General features: G+C 36.5%; 2 protein-coding genes across 9 annotated transcripts in view; both read left to right on the top strand.

Moving 5' to 3' along the window:
• runx1 (RUNX family transcription factor 1) overlaps nt 1-4,034 on the top strand; it is a 71,212-nt gene extending 67,178 nt beyond the window's left edge. For all 5 annotated transcript variants that reach the window (XM_056263269.1, XM_056263267.1, XM_056263268.1 and 2 more), the window contains 2 exons: nt 733-858; nt 3,488-4,034. In XM_056263269.1, coding sequence (XP_056119244.1) covers nt 733-858; nt 3,488-3,990 — 629 coding nt within the window. In that variant the 3' untranslated portion in view covers nt 3,991-4,034. The remainder of the gene's footprint in view (nt 1-732; nt 859-3,487) is intronic.
• Nucleotides 4,035-11,081: 7,047 nt separating this feature from the next.
• LOC130096671 (protein downstream neighbor of son homolog) overlaps nt 11,082-26,356 on the top strand; it is a 29,898-nt gene continuing 14,623 nt past the window's right edge. For 3 of the 4 annotated variants that reach the window (XM_056263275.1, XM_056263274.1, XM_056263273.1), the window contains exons 1-5: nt 11,082-11,501; nt 15,052-15,114; nt 15,214-15,411; nt 17,790-17,968; nt 21,068-21,246. In XM_056263275.1, coding sequence (XP_056119250.1) covers nt 11,118-11,501; nt 15,052-15,114; nt 15,214-15,411; nt 17,790-17,968; nt 21,068-21,246 — 1,003 coding nt within the window. In that variant the 5' untranslated portion in view covers nt 11,082-11,117. The remainder of the gene's footprint in view (nt 11,502-15,051; nt 15,115-15,213; nt 15,412-17,789; nt 17,969-21,067; nt 21,247-26,356) is intronic. The other variant, XM_056263276.1, reaches the window with a different exon arrangement.

A 26,356-nucleotide genomic window follows, 5' to 3' on the forward strand; every position in this document is an offset into this window, starting at 1 on the left:
AAAAATCAGTTTCCACAAAAATATGACTGTTTTCAACACTGATAATAATCATAACTGTTTCTTGAGCATCAGATCATCATATTAGAGTGATTTCTGAAGGATCATGTGACACTGAAGACTGGAGTAATGATGCTGGAAATTCAGCTTTGATCACAGGATATAAATTACACTTTACTATATATTAAAATAGAAAACAGTTATTATAAATTGTAATAATATTTCACTATTTTTACTATATTTTTGATTAAATAAATGCAGCCTTGGTGAGCAGAAGAGACTTTTACTGACCCTATTTTACTGTGTGTGTGTGTGTGTGTGTGTGTGCAGGTGTGTGTGTGCAGGTGTGTGTGTGTGTGTGTGTGTGTGTGCAGGTGTGTGTGTGTGTGTGTGTGTGTGTGCAGGTGTGTATGTGTGTGTGTGTGTGTGAGCAGGTGTGTGTGTGTGTGTGTGTGTGTGTGTGTGTGCAGGTGTGTATGTGTGTGTGTGTGTGTGTGTGTGTGTGCAGGTGTGTATGTGTGTGTGTGTGTGTGAGCAGGTGTGTGTGTGTGTGTGTGTGTGTGTGCAGGTGTGTATGTGTGTGTGTGTGTGTGTGTGTGTGTGTGCAGGTGTGTGTTTATGTCTGTGTTCTTCTTAGTAGCCATTAATAACATTTCTCTGTTTTTGTGAGTGTGTTTCTTGGATTTGCTAGTGAAATCGCACTATAATTTATTGAATATTAATGTTTGGTTTCAGATTCCAGGCAGATGCAAACGTCTCCGTCCTGGTCGTACGAGCAGTCGTACCCGTACCTGGGCCCGATCTCCACCCCGACGGTCCACCCGACGACCCCCATCTCACCCAGCCGCAACGCCATACACTGTGAGTATTACCATACATAAATATTACATTTGTGAACCAGTTGATTCAATAATGGCTCATTCATAAAGAGAGTCATTTACTTCATTCCTGAATGAATCGGCTGTTTGAATGAATGAGTTACTCATTAAGACATTTACTGACACCTACTGGCCATTTTAGTTTCTTATTTACAGTGTCAAAATAAAAATATATCATATTTTGGGGATTTTTTCCCCAAAAATTACAATTCTGTCACTTTCTCACCCTCATGTAGTTTCAAACCTGTGTGATTATTTTCTTTTTGCGGAACATAAAATAAGATATTTTGAAGAATATTAGTAACCAAACTGTTTTGGTCTGTCGATATTATCTAAATACCAATTCAGAGGCAGCTTCTGAAAAATAATAATAATAATGGCTGTTAGAGCCTAAAGGTTTATGTGTAATAAATGCCATGTTGAATCAAATACAATATTTCTTTCTAAATCTACCTTTTGTAATGTCTATGTGTTGCTTGATGTCTATTCTCCTGAGAAAAGACCCCAGTGATGTCATCATACGCATCTTCAGATCATCTTCAGTTCTCAGTAATGTGCAATCAAAAGTCACAGATATCAATATAAACGCAAACATTTTTCATCAAATGATCAGGAGCCTCATTTATAACCGTTGCGTCGCACAAAACCGGCCCTTAAAGAGGCGGACGCCACTAACCACGCATTGTGTGATTTATAAAAACACTTTAACCACTTTAACAGTTGAAATAAATAAAACAATGATTTAAACTCTGTTTTACATCTGATCTACACATTTAGATTAAATATGCCATTTTCATTAATGGAGTTAAGCACTTAAAACACATAAAATCATTGCCGAGAAGTTACAACATTTTTTATATTCTAATAAATAGAAATATTTGTAGTGGATGCGCTGCTTTTGAACACTTTTCCTGTGTTTTAATGTTTTAATACAGCGAGGATTGCTTAGCGCATGATAACAGCAGAACTCATGGTCTGAGAAAATATTTATACACAAATTATGATCAATAATGCAATAAAGCAATTAAAAATACTATTTGGCCAGTGGAAACGATTGAGAAAAACATTCTCTGAAATGTATTTTATACTATTTGATTTATTTATTCAAAAACAAGGAAAGGATCGGCTACTAAATGATTTTTAGCAATGTAATGTGACGCACGTCCGTATCTCATATTTTCCTAATGTCTTGTAACGTTAAACATGGTATCACGTGGATGAATATGCAAATGATATGCAAATGAGGACATGCATAGTAAATCTAGGCTCCATATATATGGTTATTTCGGGGAGGAGACGCATGTGGGATTTATAAAGGGAATATTGCGCAGGTTCTGGCGGACGCACGGTTTTATAAGACTTTACGCCATGTACACTTTTAGTAATGATCATACACACAGTTTTATAAATGAGACCCCAGAGCTGCTCCGCATTCACTACCGGACGACACCTAGCGACTCATTGGTGTGTTATATACAGTAGATATATACACTAGATGTCGCCTGGAACGAATGTTCGTTGAACGGAAATAAAATCACCATAAATCGTCATGAATGCAATTTTCTAGTTTTTTTTGTTCGTTCCAACGGTCAGACATGTATTTATCATTGAGTCCAGAGAAAATTTAAAAAAAAATTTTTTATTTATTTTTAAACATTCTTCCTAGTTCAGATTTCGTTCGTGTGAACATCCATACGCTAGCCTGGATGCCAGCCCGAACCCCGCACACAACATTTTTTGGTCGGGAAGTTCAGTCTGGACTCGATCCATTGATCGATTCAGAAATCGTAGGGCCAATCAAATTGCCAGGGCGGGCTTTATACGATGATGGACAGATGATCTGCAGGGACGTAATCATCACGTTATCAAAGAGCTCTTGGGTTGAACTGGTTTCCCTCAGAGATGGCCGCCGCTGGAGAACTGAGATGTAGAGATCCCGCTATCGCGTCTGTTGTAAAAGAAATCGACAGCGCATTCATTTTAAAAGACGAACAGAGAACTGCAATCAAGGCATTTGTCGATCGGAAAGATGTGTTTGCCGTCCTTCCTACGGGATTCGGCTAAAGTTTAATTTATCAGCTGGCTCCGATGGTCGCTAAGGGTTGTGGGATGTGGTCGGTGTGGTTTCTCCTTTGGTCGCACTCATGGAGGACCAAGTAAAAGAAGCAACACTCATTATTTTACTACTTCTTCCAGCGTGTGTAGTTGAGTTCTGTTGACAATTATGCGTAGCTCAACATACGTCACTTACTGCGTTGCTCTCATTGGTTGTAGGTCTATCCAATTGAGTGCAGAGTTGTTGTTTTTTCCTGGTTCGGTTAAGACACGCCTCATAATCAAAGCCCTATGGAGCCATATCAGACTCACAGTCTGACTAGAATATGAGTATGACGAAGTCAGGCTATCCATACGCAGCACAAAAGTCCGAAAATCCATGAATTCGAAGTAAAGGCGGAGATAGCAGCGTTACCTAGCTACTTCCTATGACAAGACCCCTGTTCCAAGATGGCGGCGGTTTTGACGCATGCTTAGAACCCTAAGGCGACATCTAGTGTGTATATCTATGGGTGTGTTAAACATAGCATCTGAGCACATGTTCTGTTTCCCTGCAGGTCCCGATCTGACGGCGTTCACCGATCCTCGTGTCGGCCTGGATCGCTCCTTCCCCTCGCTCCCCTCTCTACCGGACGGGCGTTTCTCGGACCCGCGCGTGCCGTACCCGACCGGGCCGTTCACCTACACCCCCACCCCCGTCACCAACGCCATCGGCATCAGCATGTCGGCCATGACGAGCCCCGCGGGACGCTACCACACGTACCTCCCGCCGGCGTACCCCGCGGGCTCCTCGCAGGCTCAGGCGGGACCGTTCCAGGCCGGCTCGTCCCCGTATCACCTGTACTACAGCAGCGCCGCGGGATCCTACCAGTTCTCCATGATGCCGGGAGGAGAGCGTTCGCCACCGCGGATCTTACCGCCGTGCACCAACGCCTCCACAGGCTCCGCCCTCCTGCACCCGTCGCTGCCCAATCAGAGCGAAGGCGTGGGCGAGGCCGAGGGAAGCCACAGTAGTTCGCCGACTAGCATGTCGGTCGAAGCCGTCTGGAGGCCGTATTGACATGTAACAAAAGTTCTTTAGATGTTACTCTGAGGGGTTCGACAGATATCGAGGGGAGCTCTTCACCAGCATGTCGGTCTGGAGGCCGTGTTGACGTTTGAAGGACAGTCGCTTTGACCAATAGGACGCGGGCAGCTGAACGACGAGGTTTCTGATTGGAACATTTGACTCAAAGGACGGATTTTATCACAGCACAGCATGAGACTCGCTTGTTTGTTTGTTTGTTTGTTTTTAAAGTGGATAGTTTGTATTATTATTATTATTATTAAAATTATTGTTGTTGTTATTATTATTACTGTTGTTCGTCTCATCATCACTGTACGTTTATCAACCGTCCAGCAAACTGCCTCTGTGTTTCATGTCAAAGAAAACCTCCCCATATTACTCCAGAAACACACTCTACGCAAGTGTTTAAATGCATCTCGCTAAAGAATAAAGAAAATATCATTTTCAGCTAAATCTTATAGGTCGCAAAACTACTTTGCATTAAAAAAAAAGATAAAATAAGTATACATTTTTTTTTTTTGTACTGTAATGATTACTTGTTATGTTTGCTTTTTGACAATAATTAAATATTTAAATAAATATGGGTTAGGTTAACGGACACTTAAATAAAAATAGTATCATCTGATACTCAGTTTTCCATTCAGGAAGCTGATGTAAACATGCTAAATAACTTTATGCTATATGCATAATGTCATAAATTAAAATATTTAATAAAATAGTCATAATGCATTTTATGTTTTGTACTGGTTGCTTATTCACTGTAAAAAAAAAAGTTGCTGCCTTAAATTTTTAAGTTCAATCAACTAAAATGACCTTAAACTGAGTTGAAATTTTAAATTGCTTAACTTATTTTGTTGAGTTAAAGCAATGTAAAAACTTATTGATCATATTTTTTTTTTTACAGTGTTGTTTTATTTCTACTTTTTGACAATAAGAATGAAATATTGAAGTAATTCAAATATTGGTTCAGACACTAGATATAAAATAACATCAGCAAACAATATTGATCTCTATTTAATATTCCACTCAGGTAGATGATATATACATGTCAACTTTTCTTTAAACTCCACCGTAACTGTAGAAAAATGGCGATAACGTCCAATGCATTGCATTCTGACACATTTCCTGTAATGATGCATGAAATTGATCATGCGTTTGCATTCATAGACTTGCGTCGGGTGTGTTTGGGGTCTAAGATCCGCTCATGACTGGACTGATTAAAGTCACTGGCTGAACTGGTCGACAGACGGCCAGAAAGTTTCCCGCTCCATCTCCATCTCCACGCCTAAGAGTTTAAACAGACTTGTGGCTCTTCACATCTCCAGGTTTCCGAGACGTCTCCCGGTCACTGGCTTCCACGCTCGTTCTCTCCGGGAGATTTACAGTCTCTGCGAGTCGCCCTTCCCGACTGATGCGACGCTTCGACTGTCGGCTGGATCACAACATGATTTCTTATGTAAATAGATTGTAAATTACTTCAGCGGTTTGAGACACGACACGGTTCTCAACTTCCACAATTGTGAAACATGCAAAACCTTCTGGAATGCAGCTTATTTTTTTCCTTTTTGGCCCTTTTCAACATTTCTTTGGAGAATATATCACTTTGTTGTGAAGAAGCTTATTTCTATACAGTGCTTGGTGTCTTTATTACTGCGTTCAGTGTGTGTGTCGTTTCAAATCACCTCAAACACTATCATGATGATTCATATAGCATAACTTGCACCAAAATATTCCAAAAAATGTGGTAATACCATAGTATTTTCACAGCAGATTTTGCACAGACAAGCCCTCATGTTTCCATAAGTAAATGTTAAAATCTAGTTTTCTAAAATCTTAGTATTTTTTCATTATTATTATTATTATTATCTGAACAGTTTTAGATGGTATTAAAGCACTCAAACTTTTTGCTTCAATAACTGTCAATGTTGCAGAATTATTAAATCAATAACCGTGTCAATGCTGAAAAGTTAGTGTCAATATCCAGCTCAATTCAGATTTTGTTTATATTCTTATTAATTAATATTAATTGTCTTTTAAATAATGAGTATATAGGGAGCAGAGGTGTACAGCCTACCTGAAAACCATACTTGAGTAAAAGTACAGATACATCACAATGAAAAGGACTCAAGTCCCAGAATAAAATACATATTTGAGCTGTTAAGCCTGAAAGCATTGCACTAACATATCTTAAAATATGTCAGTGCCATTGTTTTGTCACAAGATGCACATGTTTTTGCATGTTTATAAAAGCTTCTTAAATGTCCTATAATTGAACTAAGGCTTGAGTCTGTGAAACCGGGCCATAGAGGATCTGATTTGGTCAGAACTGAATATTTTACTCATATTGAATATAGGCTCAAAAATGCAATATTCTTCAACGCCTTAAGAGTCGGACTTGACGAGTATTCCCTTAACACTAGAAGTGCCACAAGCGGCCATTTTGACCACTAGATTACAAACTCTATATCTATATAAATACCCAATTGAGAGATTAATGCATTCATTGTATTAGGATATCTTTTAAAAACAAAACAACACCAAACTGTACATTTCAACAAGTTTAATTATACATTTATAAATAATAATATCATTAGTAGCCTACTGTAATTATCGCATATTCACAACAGATAGGCTATATTTCCATATCCATTCAACATAACTCAGAACAATTTAATAACAACTAAAAGTATCTTATTAAGATATTCTGAAGACCGTGCGGTCAATATGACCTTCTATGGCCGAAATAGGTAAATATGTTTATTTGTATTTTTTGTTTTTTTGCCTTGTGTGTAATCTATATGAAAAACATTTTAAATGAAAATACAGACACTTTTAGGAAAAGTCAGGTATACCAGCAGGATTTTATTTATTTTTTCAACAAAGTTAAGATATAAAATTCAAAACGGTCAAAATGACCGTCATGGCCGTTCTAGTAAACGCAGTCAGTTCTGTTTTAAGTGAACTAGAAAGAAAACGCACGTGTAACAGTATATTAGATACGTGCGTCAGGTCTTAAAGTGACAGCAGCCTAATAACCCTGCTGCGAAATTATTATGAGAGGATATTTAAAATATCTATATGGCAGTTTTTCCCATGGTATCGATTTCGAAATTTTGGCCAGTGAAAATGCACTGGCTAGTAACTTTAATAAAAAAAAGTTAATGTCAAGACCTGGTCACATGATAATAACAACATGGCGAATGCAAATGTAGTACGTCCAGATTACATTCATTCTACACATACTCATCTCATACTAGAACTGTATATACTTTTTTAGCGGTTGCGACGTAATCACTAATTAAAATACCTACGCAAACTTGCGATTTCAAAGTGTGTAATACTTAATACACAGCTTATAGCGAAGGGGGCGGGGCATCAGACTCTGATGCTGAATGACAAAACAACCTTATAAAAGTCATACAAGTGCATAAGTACACAGTGTATAAGTGCATAGAGTGTCATAGGCAGGGGCGGCCTTTTTCAATTGAAACGGGCCCCGCCCTCCAAGGGGGCCCCAACAGACCAGCAAAATCCCATTCATTTTCTCCGTAGGATATTGATTTTCAGCCATGATGTCTAAACCATTCAAGGTAGATTGACCACGAGCTACGAGGTTGTGAAATGAAAGTTTCTGCTCCTTTAAAAGCCACACGCTACAAAATCAACCTTGTTATTTGCAAAACACTGATGTCTCTGATTGGTCGTACTCGCGGTTACCATGGCGACGTTTACCACTCCCGCGAACGGCTTAAGCGATCTGAAGTATAATATCGGTAGTTTATGTATTTACAACTTTGCCTTTTTTGCCGTTAGGTTAAAATGTTATTTTGAGCAGAAAAATTATTTTAAGAGGAAATGAAACGTACATATGCCAGTGGTGCTGAAAAACTAAAGATATCGGACAACAAAAGAAAAGCTTTATTCAGTCTACCAAAAGTGAAGTTACCCTGCGTGAAAGGGCGAGGCTTATTCAAACGTAAAACGCTGTATAACAAACTGTATAGTTTTAATCAAATAAGGTTGTATTATTTCTATGTTGAGCTGCCTGTTCATGAAGCTGAAAGTGCACGTAATAAAATAATATACCATTGATGCAAACCAACAGGAATCCTTGCTTTTTCTGCTCTATTATGTTTATGTTTTATGTGGGTAGGGCCCCATATTAGTTATTGAAACGGGCCCCCAGATGCTTAAGGCCGCCACTGGTCATAGGGACACAGCTCGTGTCATCTTATGCTGATATAACAGGAACTCTTCAGTGTTTATCGCCGCCTGTCTCTCGTCTCTATTCTCGACCCACAAAGAATTTACACAGAGCATCAGACGAGTCTCGACCTGCAGATATTACACAGATAAACGACTCTCTCTCTCTCTCTCTTACAGTGTTCCTTCGCCTCTATTTGTGCTGCCCAGAATGAGCCACGAGCAAACACACGAGACAGAAGCGCAGGAGACGGGCTAAATAAAGGCCGGTCTGTGTGTCGGACACTGGCGGCCGGGCCGAGGCTATAACTGTGGTCTAAGAGTCGAGCCAAGGCCTATAAAATCAAATCGCCTTTATAAAAAGAGCTCAGGGTGTGAGAGCAGCGTGTCAGCACCACACACACACACACACACACACACACACACCGCCGGCGCGTCTAGTGTGCGCGAGAAATACTTGGCAGAATGTGGTGAAAAATGAGGCTATTTCGAGTAATTGGAGCCTGTCTGATGCTTTCTGTGATCCGGTGATATACTTGATTCTTTTGGAAAGAAAGTCCAAAGAAAATATATTAGAAACCATTCTAGCGCAAAACAACTGTTGTGTAAATATGTGCCATAAATTAAAGAAATTAATAAAATATTCATAGCGCGTTTTCATTATCTCTTGATTATTCCTTGTTTTATTTCTGCTTTTTGACAATGATTAAATATTTTAATAGCCTCAGTTATCAGACACTTTAAATAAAAATAATATCAGTTGATTTAGGTAGCATAGATATGCTATAGTTGCAGTATGTAGCATAAATATGCAAAAGAATCAATTAATTAAAATAGTTTTTTAATTGTAGCTTATCTAATGATTACTAATTGTTTTATTTCTGCTTTTTGATAATAAAAAAAATATATAATTAATATTGTTATAATTAATAATATAAATAAATATTGGTTCAGTTATCACCCAGTTCATAAAAAATATAACTTTTGGGAAACACAAAGAGTTCACATAAAAATCTGAAAGAAATGGAGAATGACCAAGTTTTAGGAATTAAATCAAAAGAAAACTAAAGAAATATATATATATATATATATATATATCTTCATTTGCAGTGCACGGCCTCTGTAATAGTTTAAATAAACTTTAAATACAAATATAGATCATAAACTGCATATTTGTATTCTGTAGGGTGAAAACAATTTTTGCACTAGAAAACATTTTTGTTTTAAAATATATTTAATTTATACGTATGTAACAAAATCATCATGTTATATTGTATGCAACTGCAACAATATAACACAGTGGTTATAATATTAATATAGATTTTATTTGACATGTACAAATTTCATTAAATTGTTTTAAAACGCACATTTCATTATATTTTAAGGAAAAGTTGAAGAATGACCTAATTGTTTCTTAAAACTCGCTTTTGAGGAATAAAGTTAGTGACAAACGGGTCACTTGTTGTTATCAGTAACAATAAAATGCTCAGATCACGTGAAATGTTTGAGATCTTTTGCTTCAAATAGAGAAACTTTTATCATTTTGCAAAGCTGATTTTGTGTTTTCAAGTCCAGTCTCTATTTTATTATAAAAATGCCCAAAATGTCCTTGGGGTCAGAGGTCACCCTCAGGCCATTCATCACGCGTGTCATCGTCCCGGACCGGCCGAGGATCGATATGAAGTGCCATCAACCCTGACAACTCATCCATACCCACAATATTCAGCGCCTGTCACTTCACATCGTGATTAATCACAAATGCAAATGATGAATAGCGGGCAATTAATCGACATCAACCATTAATCTAGATGCTGACATATTGAAGGACAGGAGTGACAGAGGAAGTTTTGCATCTTATGAATAAATTAGACTGGAATATCAACTTTAATTTATTTTAGTTTTTCTAGATATTTGGATATCATAATCAGAATCATCCATGGAATTTGCAGGAGATGGCACTGCCTCTCTCAATATTATAGGCTAACTGCAAAAACATTGTGGCACAATACATTTCTTTTTGCATATGAAATAATCTCTATGATAATGATGATATGTGCTGTAATAGATTTCAATATGTGATAAATTAGTTTTAAATTATCTACACAATCTTAGTAGACCTACACAATCTTTTTTTTGGATAAAGTATGTGCTAAACTAGACTGCAGCAGGGACTTTTACATTTGTTTTGGGCAATCTACCTGAATATATTCTTACAGACTATTTATTTAGTTAGACTGTTCATATCATAAATATTTTACGTTCTTTATTTCAGTACTGCCAAAAATAAATACGAAACAGTAAAATAATAATAATAAATAATATTAGCAATAAAATAAAATACGAAACAGTAGAGACTTTACATTTGTCGGGTGTTTACGCTAACACGCTCATTTGCGTCATCACGCAACGTGCTAACGCAATTCCGTTACGCGCGAAATTTTGAGTTGCGTTCCCAGAACAAAACAATCAATCGTGTCAGAACCTTTTTTTACAGTCTATGGTCAGAACAGAAGAGCCGCCGCAGATCCCGCTTTATACAACATATCAATTAATTAAAATAATTAACAATATTATTATAGTTTAAGATTTTCATAGTTTTTTTAATTGTAGCTCTCTAATGATTACTCAGTGTTTTATTTAATCTTTTTGACACTACTTACGTATTTAAATAATTAAAATAAAATATATATTTACTTGTTTTACTCCTGCTTTTTTAAAATATGACAGAAATAAATACGAAACAGTAGAGACTTTACATTTGTAGGGTGTTTACGCCAACACGCTCATTGCGTCATCACGCAACGTGGTGACGCAATTCCGTTACGCGGGAAATTTTGATCGTTGCGTTCGGAACAAAACAATCGTGTCAGAAAAGAAGTTCCCGCTTCACACGTCAATACTCGACCGAAACGATCACGATGGCGGAGTTGGGCTGCTACTCTCCCAGCTTTAAAAAACCGTGTGATGTTCTTCGGATGAGACGGAACCGGGCGCGGAGCGAAGGGCCTGAACGGAGGACCTCGAGTCCGGTCGCCTCGGTGCCCGGAGTCCGCCCGTTCTCACCGGGGCCGCTGTTAAACGCTCCGGGCCGGTCGCAAGGCGGCGTGAAGCGCAGGAATCCGTTCGCGAACATTGAGAACACGTACAACAGTCCTAAGAAACGGGCTTTATCGCAGACCGACGGCGAAAAGGCGGCAGTTGTTCCGGTTCTGGACGGGAAACTCAAAGAGCGTCCAAACGCGGGAGCTTCACGTAGAGAAGAACTGCTCAATACAGACCGACGGAAACAACACGAGATAACGGTACAGTACGGCACACTTCTGCGCTCGTTTCATGTTACCATTATTATTATATACCATAAAATATATGAAGACTTAAGATGCAAAAGCCTCAAAGTCCGTCTAAAGTTTTTGTTTAATATTAACACTTTTTATCAGGCTCCTATGTTTATATGACGCTTCAATGTACGTGTACCATGATACACATGTATATGTTGCATATATATTGTTCATGTATTGCTATGATTTATAACCATTAATAATAATAATGTTATATTTTAACCGTACTTTTAAAATGTTTAGCCTAATTTTTTATGTTAAAGTTAGTTTTTTATATTAAATTATATTATTTATAATGTAATATTTATAATTTATGTATTTATTAAAATGCTTTTTATTTTTTTGTACCATTTATCAAATTGTTTATGATATTTTTGTTTTTATAGTGTTTTTTATTTTAAATTTATAGTTTTACTATTTGTTTATTTATAGTTAAAAAATTATTGGTTTAATGGGGTTGTGACATGGTTAATACATATTATTAATAATGATAAAATTGATCAAGTTCTTCTCTATTTGATTTCATTTGGGATCATGTAAGCATGCACATTTCTAAATCAGAGCTTATTATGAAAACGGGTAGAACAGTAGATGATGTGTATATTAACATCATAAGAGCATAAGTGCATGATTCTGGACAATTTGAGAATCACAAATTTTTATTTCAAATGGAGATCATGATTCTGAATATACGACTAAACAAATTAACATGTAATTTACTAGTAGAGGTTTACTAGTAATTTACTAGAGGTGTAATTTACAAAATGTTAAATACCGCAGTCTATTTAAAACATTTAATTAATTCGACTTATTAAAAAAATCTGAGTGAATGATTCAATGACTCACTCATACATGCTTCATTACTGGATGAATCAGCATTTTTGAACGAATGAATGATTCAATGACTCACTCATACATGCTTCATTACTGGATGAATCAGCGTTTTTGAACGAATGAATGATTCAATAATACACTCATACATGCTTCATTACTGGATGAATCAGCGTTTTTGAACGAATGAATGATTCAATAATACACTCATACATGCTTCATTACTGGATGAATCAGCGTTTTTGAACGAATGAATGATTCAATGACTCACTCATACATGCTTCATTACTGGATGAATCAGCGTTTTTGAACGAATGAATGATTCAATAATACACTCATACATGCTTCATTACTGGATGAATCAGCGTTTTTGAACGAATGAATGATTCAATGACTCACTCATACATGCTTCATTACTGGATGAATCAGCGTTTTTGAACGAATGAATGATTCAATGACTCACTCATACATGCTTCATTACTGGATGAATCAGCGTTTTTGAACGAATGAATGATTCAATAATACACTCATACATGCTTCATTACTGGATGAATCAGCGTTTTTGAACGAATGAATGATTCAATGACTCACTCATACATGCTTCATTACTGGATGAATCAGCGTTTTTGAACGAATGAATGATTCAATTACAAACACATTTTTAACAGTCACTTGTCGCCACCTACTGGTGTAACGATTTAATACGATCTTTATTTGAAGCGTCAAGTTACGTTCAAACGGTGATTTGCTCTATTTTGATCGCTACCGTTTAATCGCTATCAGTGTTTATATCCGATCTATACCGTAACAACACATGCCGACGGCTCTCTCTGGGTCAGAACACGGATCTAAGTGTTCGCTGTGGCCGAATCGCTGACGTTTGGGAATGAGATTGGGTGGGTGTGTTTGAATCGATTAAACGATTAATCGTGCAGCTCTAATCATCATAATTGGCCGTTCGCAAAGACCCGCCCCCTTTAGTTACTGTTGCTACGTCCGACAAGCCACGCCATATCATGTTCTCACGCAGAAAAGTTTCAAACTTGGTCATTTTTTTTAAAGAAACTTTAACGATAAATACCGTTTTGTGGCTGTTTAATGTGTCTGACAGATCGCTCGGTTAAAGCTGCTCGTGAACCGATCATCTCTTCCTTCTAGTTCATTGAAACAGATTTTATTGGATTGTCCTGGACTTAATACAAGCAGAATGCTCTTTTATGAAGTTACGTCACTTAAGGACATATTTAATAAGATTATGCACTGAAACGGTTTTGGATTTTTTTTTATCATATGTTAACTTAAAAAATCTTGTATAATATGACTTGCTGTTTTTGTATTTGTTTTTATTGTATTTATATATGATATTTGTATTTTTGTAATTCAATTTTTGCCATGAAAATAGCTTTGAATGCTGACATGGCTTTAACCCTCTGGGGACGGATTGGGCGGTACCGCCAAAAGTGGCATACTTTTACAAATGTGTAATTATCTTAACTATTAATGATAAAGAGCTGCGGTCTTTTTTACCGTCTTCCTCAGATTCCGCTGAAAACAGTGATACCCGGCTTGTAAATATACACACTTCCTTGTTGCGCAATACCACTATGTAAAAGGCCAATGAAATCGATGTTGTTTGGCAGATTCCGCGAACAACAACCAATGGAAAAATTGCCGATGGAGAAATGTTTTTCTTACCCAATCAGAGGAAGGTTACCATGACGTTTCTAGCAAATCAGAGGACTCTGTAGCCTTGCAAGGGGTGGTACTATATAGTTAGGGATATGACGCAAACAGCGTTGAATGGAGAGAAGGAGAGAGAGCGAACGGAGGCTTACGGAGCGGATTATCAGAGATTTATATGAGAGAGAGAGAGAACAATTATAATATATATATATATATATATACACATACAATTATAGCATTATTTATTGTTTTAGCACTTTTATGATAGCAAGCAGTAAACGATTTACGGTGGAACAAGCTCTGGAACAATTACTGGAGAGTGACGAGGAGAAAGCATTGATTAGAAAATTCTAAGCATTCCTAAGAAAAACGCCTAGGACTATTTGTAAATAAAGTTACATTTTTCATTGTTCTTTACACATTTTATTTAACAATTACACATGTCTGTCAAGCAAAGGCTTTGACAAATATATTTTTTGTTCAAAAACTGTTCACTATTGTTGTGTGATGTGTGATTTTCAGAAATAAATGACAAAAATCTAATTTCCGTTTTTGAAATTCTCTAGTTTATGGTACATTTTTCACTCATACTTCCTTTATAAACACATTACATGCATGATTATGTTATCTCAGGGTCTTCTGAATCCATAGATACCAAACACATAGTGTTCCATCTCCATTACATATGGTTATAAGGCCAAATGTAAAAATAGAGAAAACGGACCAAAAAGGGCTTAGTCCCCAGAGGGTTAAATAAAATAATCTGAATCTAGTTCATTTATAGCATCAAATAAACATGAATGAACATCAGAAGGAATGTTGTTTTAACCGCGGAAAGACGTCAGTACTCACTGTTTCTCAAGTTCAAATCCTCCAACGTTACTCTACTAACTCTCCTGACTGCTTTGTTTGACAAAAATGGCGGATTATGATTGGTCAGATCGCCTGTCAATCAAACTCCCTGTGAAGTTCATATCGTGATTTTCCTCTGTTTCTGCAGATCATTCCCCTCTCTGAAGATGACTGTGTGTTCGAGGAGGAGAGATCCACTCCAGTGTTGAAGGTTTCTGACTGATGACAGCTGACGCTTGCTCATGATTCCTCAGTCATGGTGTGTGTGTGTGTGTTCATGACGTGTGTGTGTGTGTGTGTGTGTCTCTAGAGTCCAGAGTCGGTCTGCCCCGCGGCTCCAGCTGAAGTGTGTGTGGAGTTCCCGGCCGACTGGTCCCTGAAGACCCGCGTGTTGTTCACGTCTCCTCAGTCGTTCTCCTGGGCTGAGCATGTGAAGGCGCAGGAGGAGGCGCAGGGCTTGAGCGCGCACTGCAGGGCCCAGTTCACCAGCGCTCCGGCTCACATACCAGTACGACACCACCACTGAGCTTCAGCCTGCCAGTGCAGCAGTCATAGCGCTGGGCACACATGCATACTGATTTTTTAGAAACAATTATAAATATATATATACATGGAAATATTCCTTAAATGTATACATGCATATGTATATTTATATATACAAAATAATAATACACAGTACACACACATATATTATGTAAACATTAGAGGTGGGCATAGATTAATTTTTTTAATCTAGATTAATATTGAAATTAATCTAGATTAATCTAGATTAAAATGGCTCATTTGAATTCTCCCGAAGGCATTCAGAATATGTGTGCTACCCAAATAATGACTAAAAGTAAGTCTTTGAGAATAGTTTGCCTCGCGTAGGGATGTGCATTTCTGCCAAAAATGCCATTCGACAATCGAGGAGCAAAAGTCGAATATCGTAAAAAAACAAACAATAAAAACAATAAAAACCCAATGACAGAAAGGGAGGCCAATTTCATCTTTAGCGATTTGTCATCAAACAAACTGTTTATTAATTGAACAAGTAACATGTTTTCGTCCTTTTTTTAACATAGTAGGCTAATTGGAAGAAGAAGAAAAAACAATACGCACGACAGTCCGTTTTTGCATCGCCAATGCTCGTTAGATCAAAAAATAATGTCATCATATGTCATAAGAATTTAATGTGAACCTGCCTTGTTACTGCAATAGCCTCATTTTTAAACAAATTAGTTTCAATCAATGTAAACTATTCGTGTGATTATGCCACTGCGCAATACACGCGCAATACACACACATGTATTACCTGAATGAAATGAAATCGAATGTATCGTCCTGTGGAATCATTCATTCACAGACAGCTTACGAAGATGTTCAACTAATAAAGATCTTCATCGCTGGCAAAAATATGATGCATTTGCAGATTTGCATTCACTAGACTAGACTGTAGATCGGCCACTTCTTCCAACGCTCTTGATGCTCTTAAATCTTCCTGTTTCGACTCCGAGTGTGAATTGAAAGCGCTTCAGACGATTCAGTGCGCGAGGAACTGAACAGATCAACTGATTCGCCAACCGATTTAGACAGATCATCTGACAACTTGTTTGATGAAGTCTTTGAACAGAATCGACTCAAAAGAGTGATTCATTTGTAAATGAGCATCGCTCATGCCCATACAAGGACACAGCGCGCTTGGAATAAACTCATTTAACAACGTATTGCATTAAAATAAAGTAACGAGAGGAACGTCGCCCAACGTAACAAAGTAAAAGTAAACCTTGTGTCCCTGACAGGAAAATACCCTACTGCGCGATCTGTGACAGTAGGCGCGGCGTCATACTACACATTAGAATTGCGCGAAAATATAACGATATTCGAAAAAGCTATTTATGATCCCAACCCAACTTTGATTAACGGCGATATTTTTTTTATCGCCCGATAAGAGTCTCACGTTAACGCAGCACGTTAACGCCGATAACGGCCCAGCACTAGTAAACATAAACCTTTATTTTGCATGTGATTAATCGTTGCCTAGCACTATTTTTTATATTAAAGAAAGAATATTAAATTGCTATATTATATTATTATTAATGTTATTTTTTATAATTATTATATACAAAACTTAGCTTTATATATAAAAAAATAAGTTTTTTAGTTTTAATGTGTGATTTCATATACTTTTAGTGTATAGTATATAGTAGTTTTTAAATATTTTACATTTTTCTTGATCTTTAAATAATAATAATTAATTGAAACATTATTTTTAATTAATTTTGTTTTTTTTTAATTATTTTTATATTTAAAATGTTATAAACTTTGACCTTGACCTTAAATAATTTTTATCTTTATTTTAAATAATGAAATGTAGATGTAAATCACATAATAAATGTAAATGTAGTTTTTATGACTAATATTTGTTATAAGAAACCTTTTTTATAGATTTATTTCATTTTAATGTATGATGTACAGTATGTAAATACGGTTTAGTATTATTTAAATTTAATAAATATTCATTCATTTAATTATTGTATATATATATATATATATATATATATATATATATATTTAAATATTTTATTAATATTTAATATAAAAATATTTATTCTATATTTAAAATATTTTATGTTTTTTTATACTTTTAATGTGTGATTTCATTTAGTTTAATATTTAGTTTTATTTTAAAAATGAAAATATGAATTATCTTTATATATATATATATATATACAAGATTTTTAATGTGATTTTTATATAGTTTTAATATATTTATCTTTTTAAGTAGTTACTCTATTTATAGTTTTTATTTAGCTTTTCAAGAGTGCACCTTTAATACAGTCCAGTAAAAATAAATAAAGCTCATCTATAAAATGCTAATCTGCATTGTGTGTGTGTGTGTTGCAGGACCCCCGGGGGTGTGTGGAGCTGCGCTGTGGTTTCCAGCAGTGTCTTCAGTTCTGGCAGCACCCGTCGATGCCCTGGCTCTCTCTCTTCCCACGGATTGGTGCAGAGCGCAAGTTCTCTGGCAAGTGTGTGCCGTGGGCGCAGGACTCAGCGCTGCAGCAGAGCCTGATGAGCGACTGGTAAGAGAGGAGAGTGTGTGTGTGTGTGTGACCAAGGCAGCTCTGGCATAAAGTCAATAACACTTCTACAAATGACTTGGTTTCTTTAGTTATTGAGGTAAACATGCCTAAATTACTGAATAAAGGTACCGTTGTGGTGCCGGTATCGGTGAAAATGTGAACGGTACACAACCTTAGTTTGAATTTCAAAGCGTCTGCCACATGCTAGGGCGTGACGATATGGACATAATTGATATCACGATATATTTCTTAATTTCGGTCGATAGGATATAACACACACACACACACACACACACACACACACACACACACACACACACACACACACACACACCTGTGAGCGCATTACATTAGTGTTACATTAGGGTTTCTCCCTCAGTTCTGCTTCAAGCTCTTGATTGTGGCGTTTCTTTGTTGTTTATAATCCAGTGTTCCCGTAATTCTTTTCTTTTATGGGTTTAATGAAGAACTCTGTCTCGTCTTCTGTCCAAAAATACCACATCATCTTTAGAGAATGATCGACTTATGCGTACGTCAGGTGACTGTAAATGTTTCCATTGCAGTTTTGCGAAATATTCCTTTTTCGAATTGCCTGAAAAACCACCTCATGCGAACGTAAACTTTTTTTATGATATATGGGTGTTTTTTAGGTTTTTTTTTTTGCGAAATTGACGTGTTTCCATTCGGAGTATTTTCAATTCGCAATTTCAATTCACCCAATTTGAAAGGTAATGGAAAATATTATCAGCAGCCCTCTAGATTCTGGCGTGTGTGATGTGACTGAATATGTTATGCTGACTGGTAGGGGTGTAACGGTACATGTATTCGTATTGAACCGTTTCGGTTCGAGGCTTCCGGTTCGGTACGCATTCAAACCGAACGATTCCTTGGACCATTTTTCCTACCGACAAAATTCGCGCTGGCGCGATCACCACAACGTTGCGCAACATCAAATGGCAAGCGTAAAGAAAGCGGAACGAAACTGCGCTACTCATTATGTGCTTCACGGATCGTTTATCAGTTCGGACCAGCAACATCTGTGCAGCGCGAGCCGATCTCGATCAAGCGACACTGTTACTACACAGCGCTAAGAGATCCAGTGAAGAAAACATTTGAATTCTCCACTGAAGTAATAACATCGCTGCGAGATCTAGTGAGAAGCATTCACATGTCTCCGTTATTAACCGTGGATCTAGATCAAACAGCGCTGACGTGGACACCAGGAGAAATATTGTGCCGTGAATGAACTAAGTTAGTAGCTAATACTTTACGTCCACAGACCAGCAACATTCACCATAACTGTAACCAGTTTGGCTGGAATAGTAAAATGCTTTCAAGTACTTCACACATCTTTTTCCAGCACTTCAAAACTCAAATATTATATAAATAAATATATGAAGAGTTCAGATGCAAAAGCCTCTAAGTGCCATTTGAAATTTTCTTCTAGAATGATCATTTTTATGAAGCTTGTATATTTAAGTTCAGTAATTTCACTCAAATGACAATTAATAGTAGGGGTGTGACGAGACGCTTATCTCACGAGACGAGACTAGACACGAGATTGGGTTCACGAGAACGAGACGAGACGAGATTTTTGCACAATTTTTCAGAAATCCTCAATGACAAAATTCATGGCTGGAAAAATAGTATGCAGGTGCATTTTTCAATGTTTTAACTAATAATCTTCTAATGCATGTCATTTCAGGTCTACTTTATGAGTATGAATTATCAAATGCATTGAAAGAAAACAATATTCAAGCACTGTAAAAGGTTTTTATTGACTGGCTTTTCTCCTGTATAATTTCACATTAGTCTCTTCAGACCTTACTGTACATTTAAGAGCTTTCAGAACTTCTGATTGAGGCTGTGTGTGACCTCCTAACTGAACTCCTTTTAACACACATTTAACAGAGAAATAAAAACCGTATAAATAACAAAAATAAATAACTGTTTTCTCTTAGTCTTATTAAGTGCAAACAATAAGTGCGAGTGCAACCATAATCAAAGTTAGCACACAGACTCTTTATAATTGTTGTGAAATTGCGGTTTTATTTTGCACCGGCAGTTATAGGGTTAATGCGGTGAGTTCGGAAAAGGCCGAGAGAAACGAGGCTGTTTGTCTCTACAGTTGTTCTTGCGTTCCGATTATAAGTTCAGAAACGGAGCCTCCCTTGTCTGTTGTCCTTTGTACGCTACAGTGCTCTCTCAATATTCGCAGTGCCAACAGAGACCAGAGCCGCAAATAAACAGTCCAGAGATGGGTATTGGGAGACGGATTATTTTATGTATGCAGCCTAATTTGTGCGCAATGCACATCAGGGAGCTTGTGTTTTACTTTCACTTACAAATTCGTGACCGCGCGTATAGGGAGCAGCGGTGCTGAGCGCGCATTCTACAAGATAAGACATTTACCAGACGTTTAGTCTGTTGCGCAACGAATCCTCCGCCATCGTCACGCGATCAGTGAACTGTGATTCGTGCCGCACTGATTGCAACGGCAACTCGCGCTGGATGAGCAGAGCAGACTTTTGCATTAGTTTATAATGGTTTTTATTTTTTTATAAAAACAACAAAACGATACTTTAGGCGAATGTGAGTGTAGCGGTGGAATATTAATGGGGATATCGCGAGACAGCTTTTTCACTCGACGAGAAATCTCGTCATATTTAGTCTCGCGAGATCTCGTGGCACGAGATCTCGTCACACCCCTAATTAATAGGTAATCTTCATTGCCATTTAAGTGAAATTACTGAACTTAAATATACAAGCTTGATAAAAATAAAGAAAATTTCAAATGGCTTTTGCATCTGAACTCTTCATATATTTAAATGTTATTTTTAATGTGATGACCAAAACATTATTTGTTCATCCTTCAAAGATGACACCCATTTATAAACCTGAAAGTTTCAAGATGTAGGAAAACTCACACTTATTTAAAAAATATTTTTTCTTTTAACAAATAGGAAATTTCTCTGGCATTTCTTTTTGCTGTATCGAAAACGTACCGAACCGTGACTTTAAAACCGAGGTACGTACCGAACCGTGATTTTTGTGTACCGTTACACCCCTACTGACTGGTGTTGTGTGTGTGTGTTGTAGGTCTGTGAGTCTGACGTCTCTCTACAGTCTCCTGAAGGCCCGACTGTGTCCGTATTTCTACCTGTGCTCGTATCAGTTCACGGTGTTGTTCCGAGCGGCGGGTCTGAGCGGCTCTAAAGGCATCACTGCACTACTGTCCCCCACCACTAGAGGCCTGAGAGAGGCCATGAGGGCTGACGGTGAGTCACGGACCATTAAAACAAGTCTTCATGTTTTGCTATTGTTTACCCAATGCCATATTCTGTAGATTAGGAGGCTTAGATTTTCGAGAAGTTGTTTTCATGGACAAGCGGTTTGATAGAGCCATTGCTTTTGTTTCGGATTTATTAAAAAAAAATATATAAGAGTGTATTCCAGTATAAAGATTTTATGATTTTTGTGTAATTTTCCTCCATCATCAATGCGCTTGTCACCAAGTTATGTACTCTTACTTTAAGCACAATTACCGGTATGTGGAAAAAAATTATACCCAAACTTTTTTATTGGCATTTGCTTTCTTTATAATTTCATATATATATATAAAATAGAAATGTAAAGCAATTACTACATGCGATATAGTCTACGTGTCTTCTAATTTTTTTTTTTTTTTTTACAATATTCACTGAAAAATTGCATTTTTACTGCATTTCAAACTAAATAAGATAAGTACATAAGATGCAGATTTTGAATTAATTTGTGTTCTGAACGTCTGAGGAAGAATCTTTGCTTTATTTTGAAACTTTTGCATTTATTAATCAGATACTTTAGGGAGAATTTGTCGTCTTTCATAATATGTGACCATGCTGTTGAACTTATTGCTTACAAAAACTACTTTCTCAACACATTATTTTATGTCCGGCTGAAAATTCCCACACAAGTTTATAGAACGAAACAATTATAGAACGAATTAACACATGTCTTCAGCACTACGATCTTAAGACTGAGGTTTCCTTTGCCTAGCCCTTTGTACTTTTTCTACCCTTTGTTTTTCAAACGTTTGTAATGGTAAAGAAAACATGTTAATAAGGCAAGATCCATTCAGAGAAGATGGAAAATAGTTTGTGGCTAAATTTTTTTATTAAAAATGATAGTAAATATAAAAATAATAGTTAAATTAATAGCAGCTGCTTACTAGTGTCTGCCTTTAGGCAAAGCAAGTTTATTTATATAGCACATTTCATACACTATGGCAATTCAAAGTGCTTTACAAAGAAAGGAGTTAAAATAATCACAAAATAAAAGCAAGGAAAATTAAAACATGAAATATGATGGTTATAAAAAGAATTAAAAGTGATATATGATACAGTTATAAAAGGAATTAACCCTTTAGGCGCCAGAGGTTTTTTCCTAAAACTTTCGATTTTGACATGTTAATTTCAAAAGGCTATATCTTAAAAGTGATAAAAGATAGAGACTTTCTGTAAATTAGAGAAATATTAAGGATGACCCAAAGTTTATGTGGGGATTACATTTTCCCATCTAATTTGCATATTATGACGTCATATGGTGGCGGCAATCTTGGATTATAGAATTTTCATGAAAAGTCACGTGTTTAAATGATAAAATGCAGCACTTCTTTCCCCCCAAAATGCCCCTCACCTTCTGTATGCTATATTGCACAATACTGAATGCTTAGGTATATAGTTAGTAGTAAACAAACTGTGTAAATCATTACTAATAAATGGTAGAAACAAACCGAATGCATGTAGTGGTTGGCCTTTTGCTGTAGAGATTTTCCATTTACTAAATACAGTAGGCACTCTGATTCCATGTATGGGGCACATATATGCGCTCTAACTTAGGGGTGTGCGATATCACGGTTTTTGATCGTGGACGATTAAAATGTCTCCACGATCTGCTTTTGAAGAAATATCGTAGTATCGTGCATTTTATCAGTTGCAGTTCTGGCGCCGAGCTCCGTCTCAACATACATTAAATGTTAACGCAGAGGAACGGGACACTGCAGTTCACAGAAGTTCATTATTTGCATGTGCTTTAAAGCCTTGCTGGTTAAACATGTAATTCACGTGCTGATGCGCTGTTCTGACGTTAGCTTTCTGAGCGCATACACCCGAAGCACACGGGCACTAAAAGCCTGTCTAACAGCGTCTGTTTACTGGACTACGTTATAAGTTATCTTTCGAGTCTTATTGCGCTAATATTGTCAAATACACACAAGGTTTACATAAACAAAGTTGGTTATGTCTAAAGTGAAAGCAAACAGAAAAAAAAAGAGAGAAAATCTGCTTGTCAAATGCGTGTATATTAGACGCGTCGCGTGCAGCTCTTAAAGCGACAGTAGCCAGTTAGTAAACAAGCTGCCTCTTGTCCTTAAAGAGATAGTTCACCCAAAAATAAAAATGCTGTCATTATTTACTCACTCTAATGTTGTTCCAAACCTGTATTAATTTCTTTCTTCTGTTGAAAATAAAAGTTATTTGGAAGAATGTGGCTAACCAAACAGTTGCTGGTCCCCATTGACTTCCATAGTAGGAAAACATATATACTATGGAAGTCACTGGAGTACAGCAACTGTTTGGTTAGCCACATTCTTCCAAATAACTTTTATTTTCAACAGAAGAAAGAAACTTATTCGGGTTTAAAACAACTTGAGAGAGTAAATGATGACAATTACAATGTTTGGGAGAACTATCCCTTTAATCTTAACCCTTGTAATCTGTTCGAATTCTGTGCACACCCCGTCTGGTCCGGGTCAAATTGACCCTAATTGGATTCAATACAATTCCTCGAAAATCACACTATGAAAAACAACAAAGATTTAGATACAAACTGTAAACTTTTGATATCAACATTTGTCAAACATTACAAAACAATATATCTGAAAATATGATTCATGAAAAAAAAAATTAACCATTTTTTAAAACCGTTTTATTTTGACAAAATTTGAAAATAAACAGTATACTTTTTTGCATATATTTTACATTTAAATTTTTTTTTTTTTTTTTTTTTTTTTACGTTTTATGCTTTGAACATCACAACTGAACAATTAAATTTAGATGTATAATGAAAATGTTTAATTTTCCTAAGTTAACTTTCCCTAGTTTCCTAAGACCTAGTTCCCTATAGTTTCCCTAGTTTCATTCATTTTCTGTATCTTCAACAACATTTTCCTCAATCTCTGAAGCATCCTCTAACTCTGAAACATCTTCATCTGTATCAGTATCACAGTCAAAAACCTGTGAAATTACTTATTTTACTGTCAATCTTTGGGAGCTAATTTTTTCTGCTTTCTATGTTGAAGTCTCGTGCCACACTGAGCAAAATTGTGGGAAAGCTCATTATTCACTCACAGGGGAGTGAGAAACCAAACATAACAAAAACTTTCATATAATAAATGTTTTTTTTTTATTAATTGTTTGGCTCTGTAATGCTGCATTTGAAAATCCTACATAAAAGTTTTGGTTAAAAGCTAGGTATTTCAGATGAATATAGAAATGAGAGCTTATTTTACTATCTGTGTCTGACAGATTTTCATCTGTAATTTGCATAATTTGCAAAACAAATTATAAAAAATTAAACTGTCATTTTAGCTTTTTCAAGTGTGTTTGGTTAGGGTTAGAGCACTTTTAGATACACTTGCACGTTAGAACTGGAGTTGAAGTGCCCTGACATACAGTGTCTGTACAGTTGCTTTTGAATGGCTGCCTATGAGGGTCAAATTGACCCGCGAACAGCACGAACGTAACAGTAGTTTTGTTTGTATATGTCAAAACACATCAGCATGTTGAAACTTTGCATGCATGTTCATCATGATAAATGATAAAAAGTCACAAAATATCAAGAAAAAAAACAAATGTTAACCAGTATTTCCAACAACTAGAAAATGTAAACGGGTCAAATTGACCCGCAACATAACACAAGGGTTAAAACAACAAAACACAAAGAGGAAATCACTCACTGCTCTTGACTGAGAACTTTAGTAGTAGCTTTAATAATAATCAACGTATAATTTATACAGTGAAGTCTATGTTGTGTTTTATTTTCGTATTTGTTAATTTAGCCTAATTACTTTCTTCAGTGCTACTGTTAAATACCCCTACTGTAGCTGAAAAAATAAAGCACTGTTTATTTCATTTGTATATTAAGTTGTGTATGCTTGATGTGTATCTTTGTTCCTAATTCTTAATAACAAAGAAAATAATGATAAAGATTTTTATCTACGCCACTTTGGCCTAAATGTCTGCCATTCTTTTTTCTTTTGTTACCTATAAGGCTTTTTTTTTTTTTAAATAGGGACATTAGTTTGGCTGTAATTCTCAGTCACTTAAAAAATAGTAAAACCAACATGAAAAAGAATCGTGATAAAATCGTTAATCGTGATTTTCCTGAAAAAAATCGTGATATGATATTTTTGCCATATCGCCCACCCCTACTCTAACTCGAACATTTTGTATAGAAACATGACGTTTTTTTGATTCAGGGATGAAGTATGAAGATGTCTGCCATCCAGTGGAGGGGAGGTTGAACGAAATTTGACACCCAATTTGACAAAATCGGCCGTTTTATTCAGTGCCACATCTTGTCGAGTAAACCCGATCGTGGCGCCTAGAGGGTTAAGAGAGTCGAAAGATGATACATGGATAAACTTCTCTTCTGGCTAAAACCAGTGTATCATATTTTTTTCAAACTCTACTGTGAGAGTTTCCCATGGTGATTACACTGTGTCTGTGGTGAAATCTATTGGACGTCTCCGATGGACCCGATTTTGTTCTTTACCTGTGCGAGTGACGTATTGTTTCCTGAAGTACATCAAGCACTTGCAGACAGCTGTGTATGGAAACGTCCAGGGTTCCCGCGGATCCTTAAAAAGTCTTAAAAAGTCTTAAATTAGATTTTTAAAATTTAAGACCATAAAAAGTCTTATAAAGTCTTATTTTTACTTATGAAAGGTCTTAAATTTTAGATGACACTTTGACTTAGACATATCTAAAAGCTTTCCAAATTAAAACTATCTAATTAGCGTACGTATTTTTATTTATTTATTATTCTATCTTTGTGGATTTGCTAGTTCACGTGACATTTCGCGTCACTCGCGAGTCGCGGCAGCATAACTGTCTCCTGCACGCGAGAGGAGAGAAGGAGAAGAAAGGTCGTAAATGTCAGTTCAGTTGTAAGTTCATTCTTTATGTGCGTATGGTGTGCGATGTGTATTGTCTATTATGATATTGTAATCATTGTTTTAACAATGTACGAGGCACTGCGAGCTGACATCGCATTTGTCTCGTGCTTTCACTGCGTGATGTGTGCAGTGCAACTGTTATGTCCCCAAGTTAGTTTTTGTCTTATATT

This window comes from Rhinichthys klamathensis, unplaced genomic scaffold (assembly GCF_029890125.1).
Source record: "Rhinichthys klamathensis goyatoka isolate OS25496 unplaced genomic scaffold, OSU_Roscu_1.1 h1tg000205l_1, whole genome shotgun sequence".
Lineage (NCBI taxonomy): Eukaryota > Metazoa > Chordata > Actinopteri > Cypriniformes > Leuciscidae > Rhinichthys > Rhinichthys klamathensis.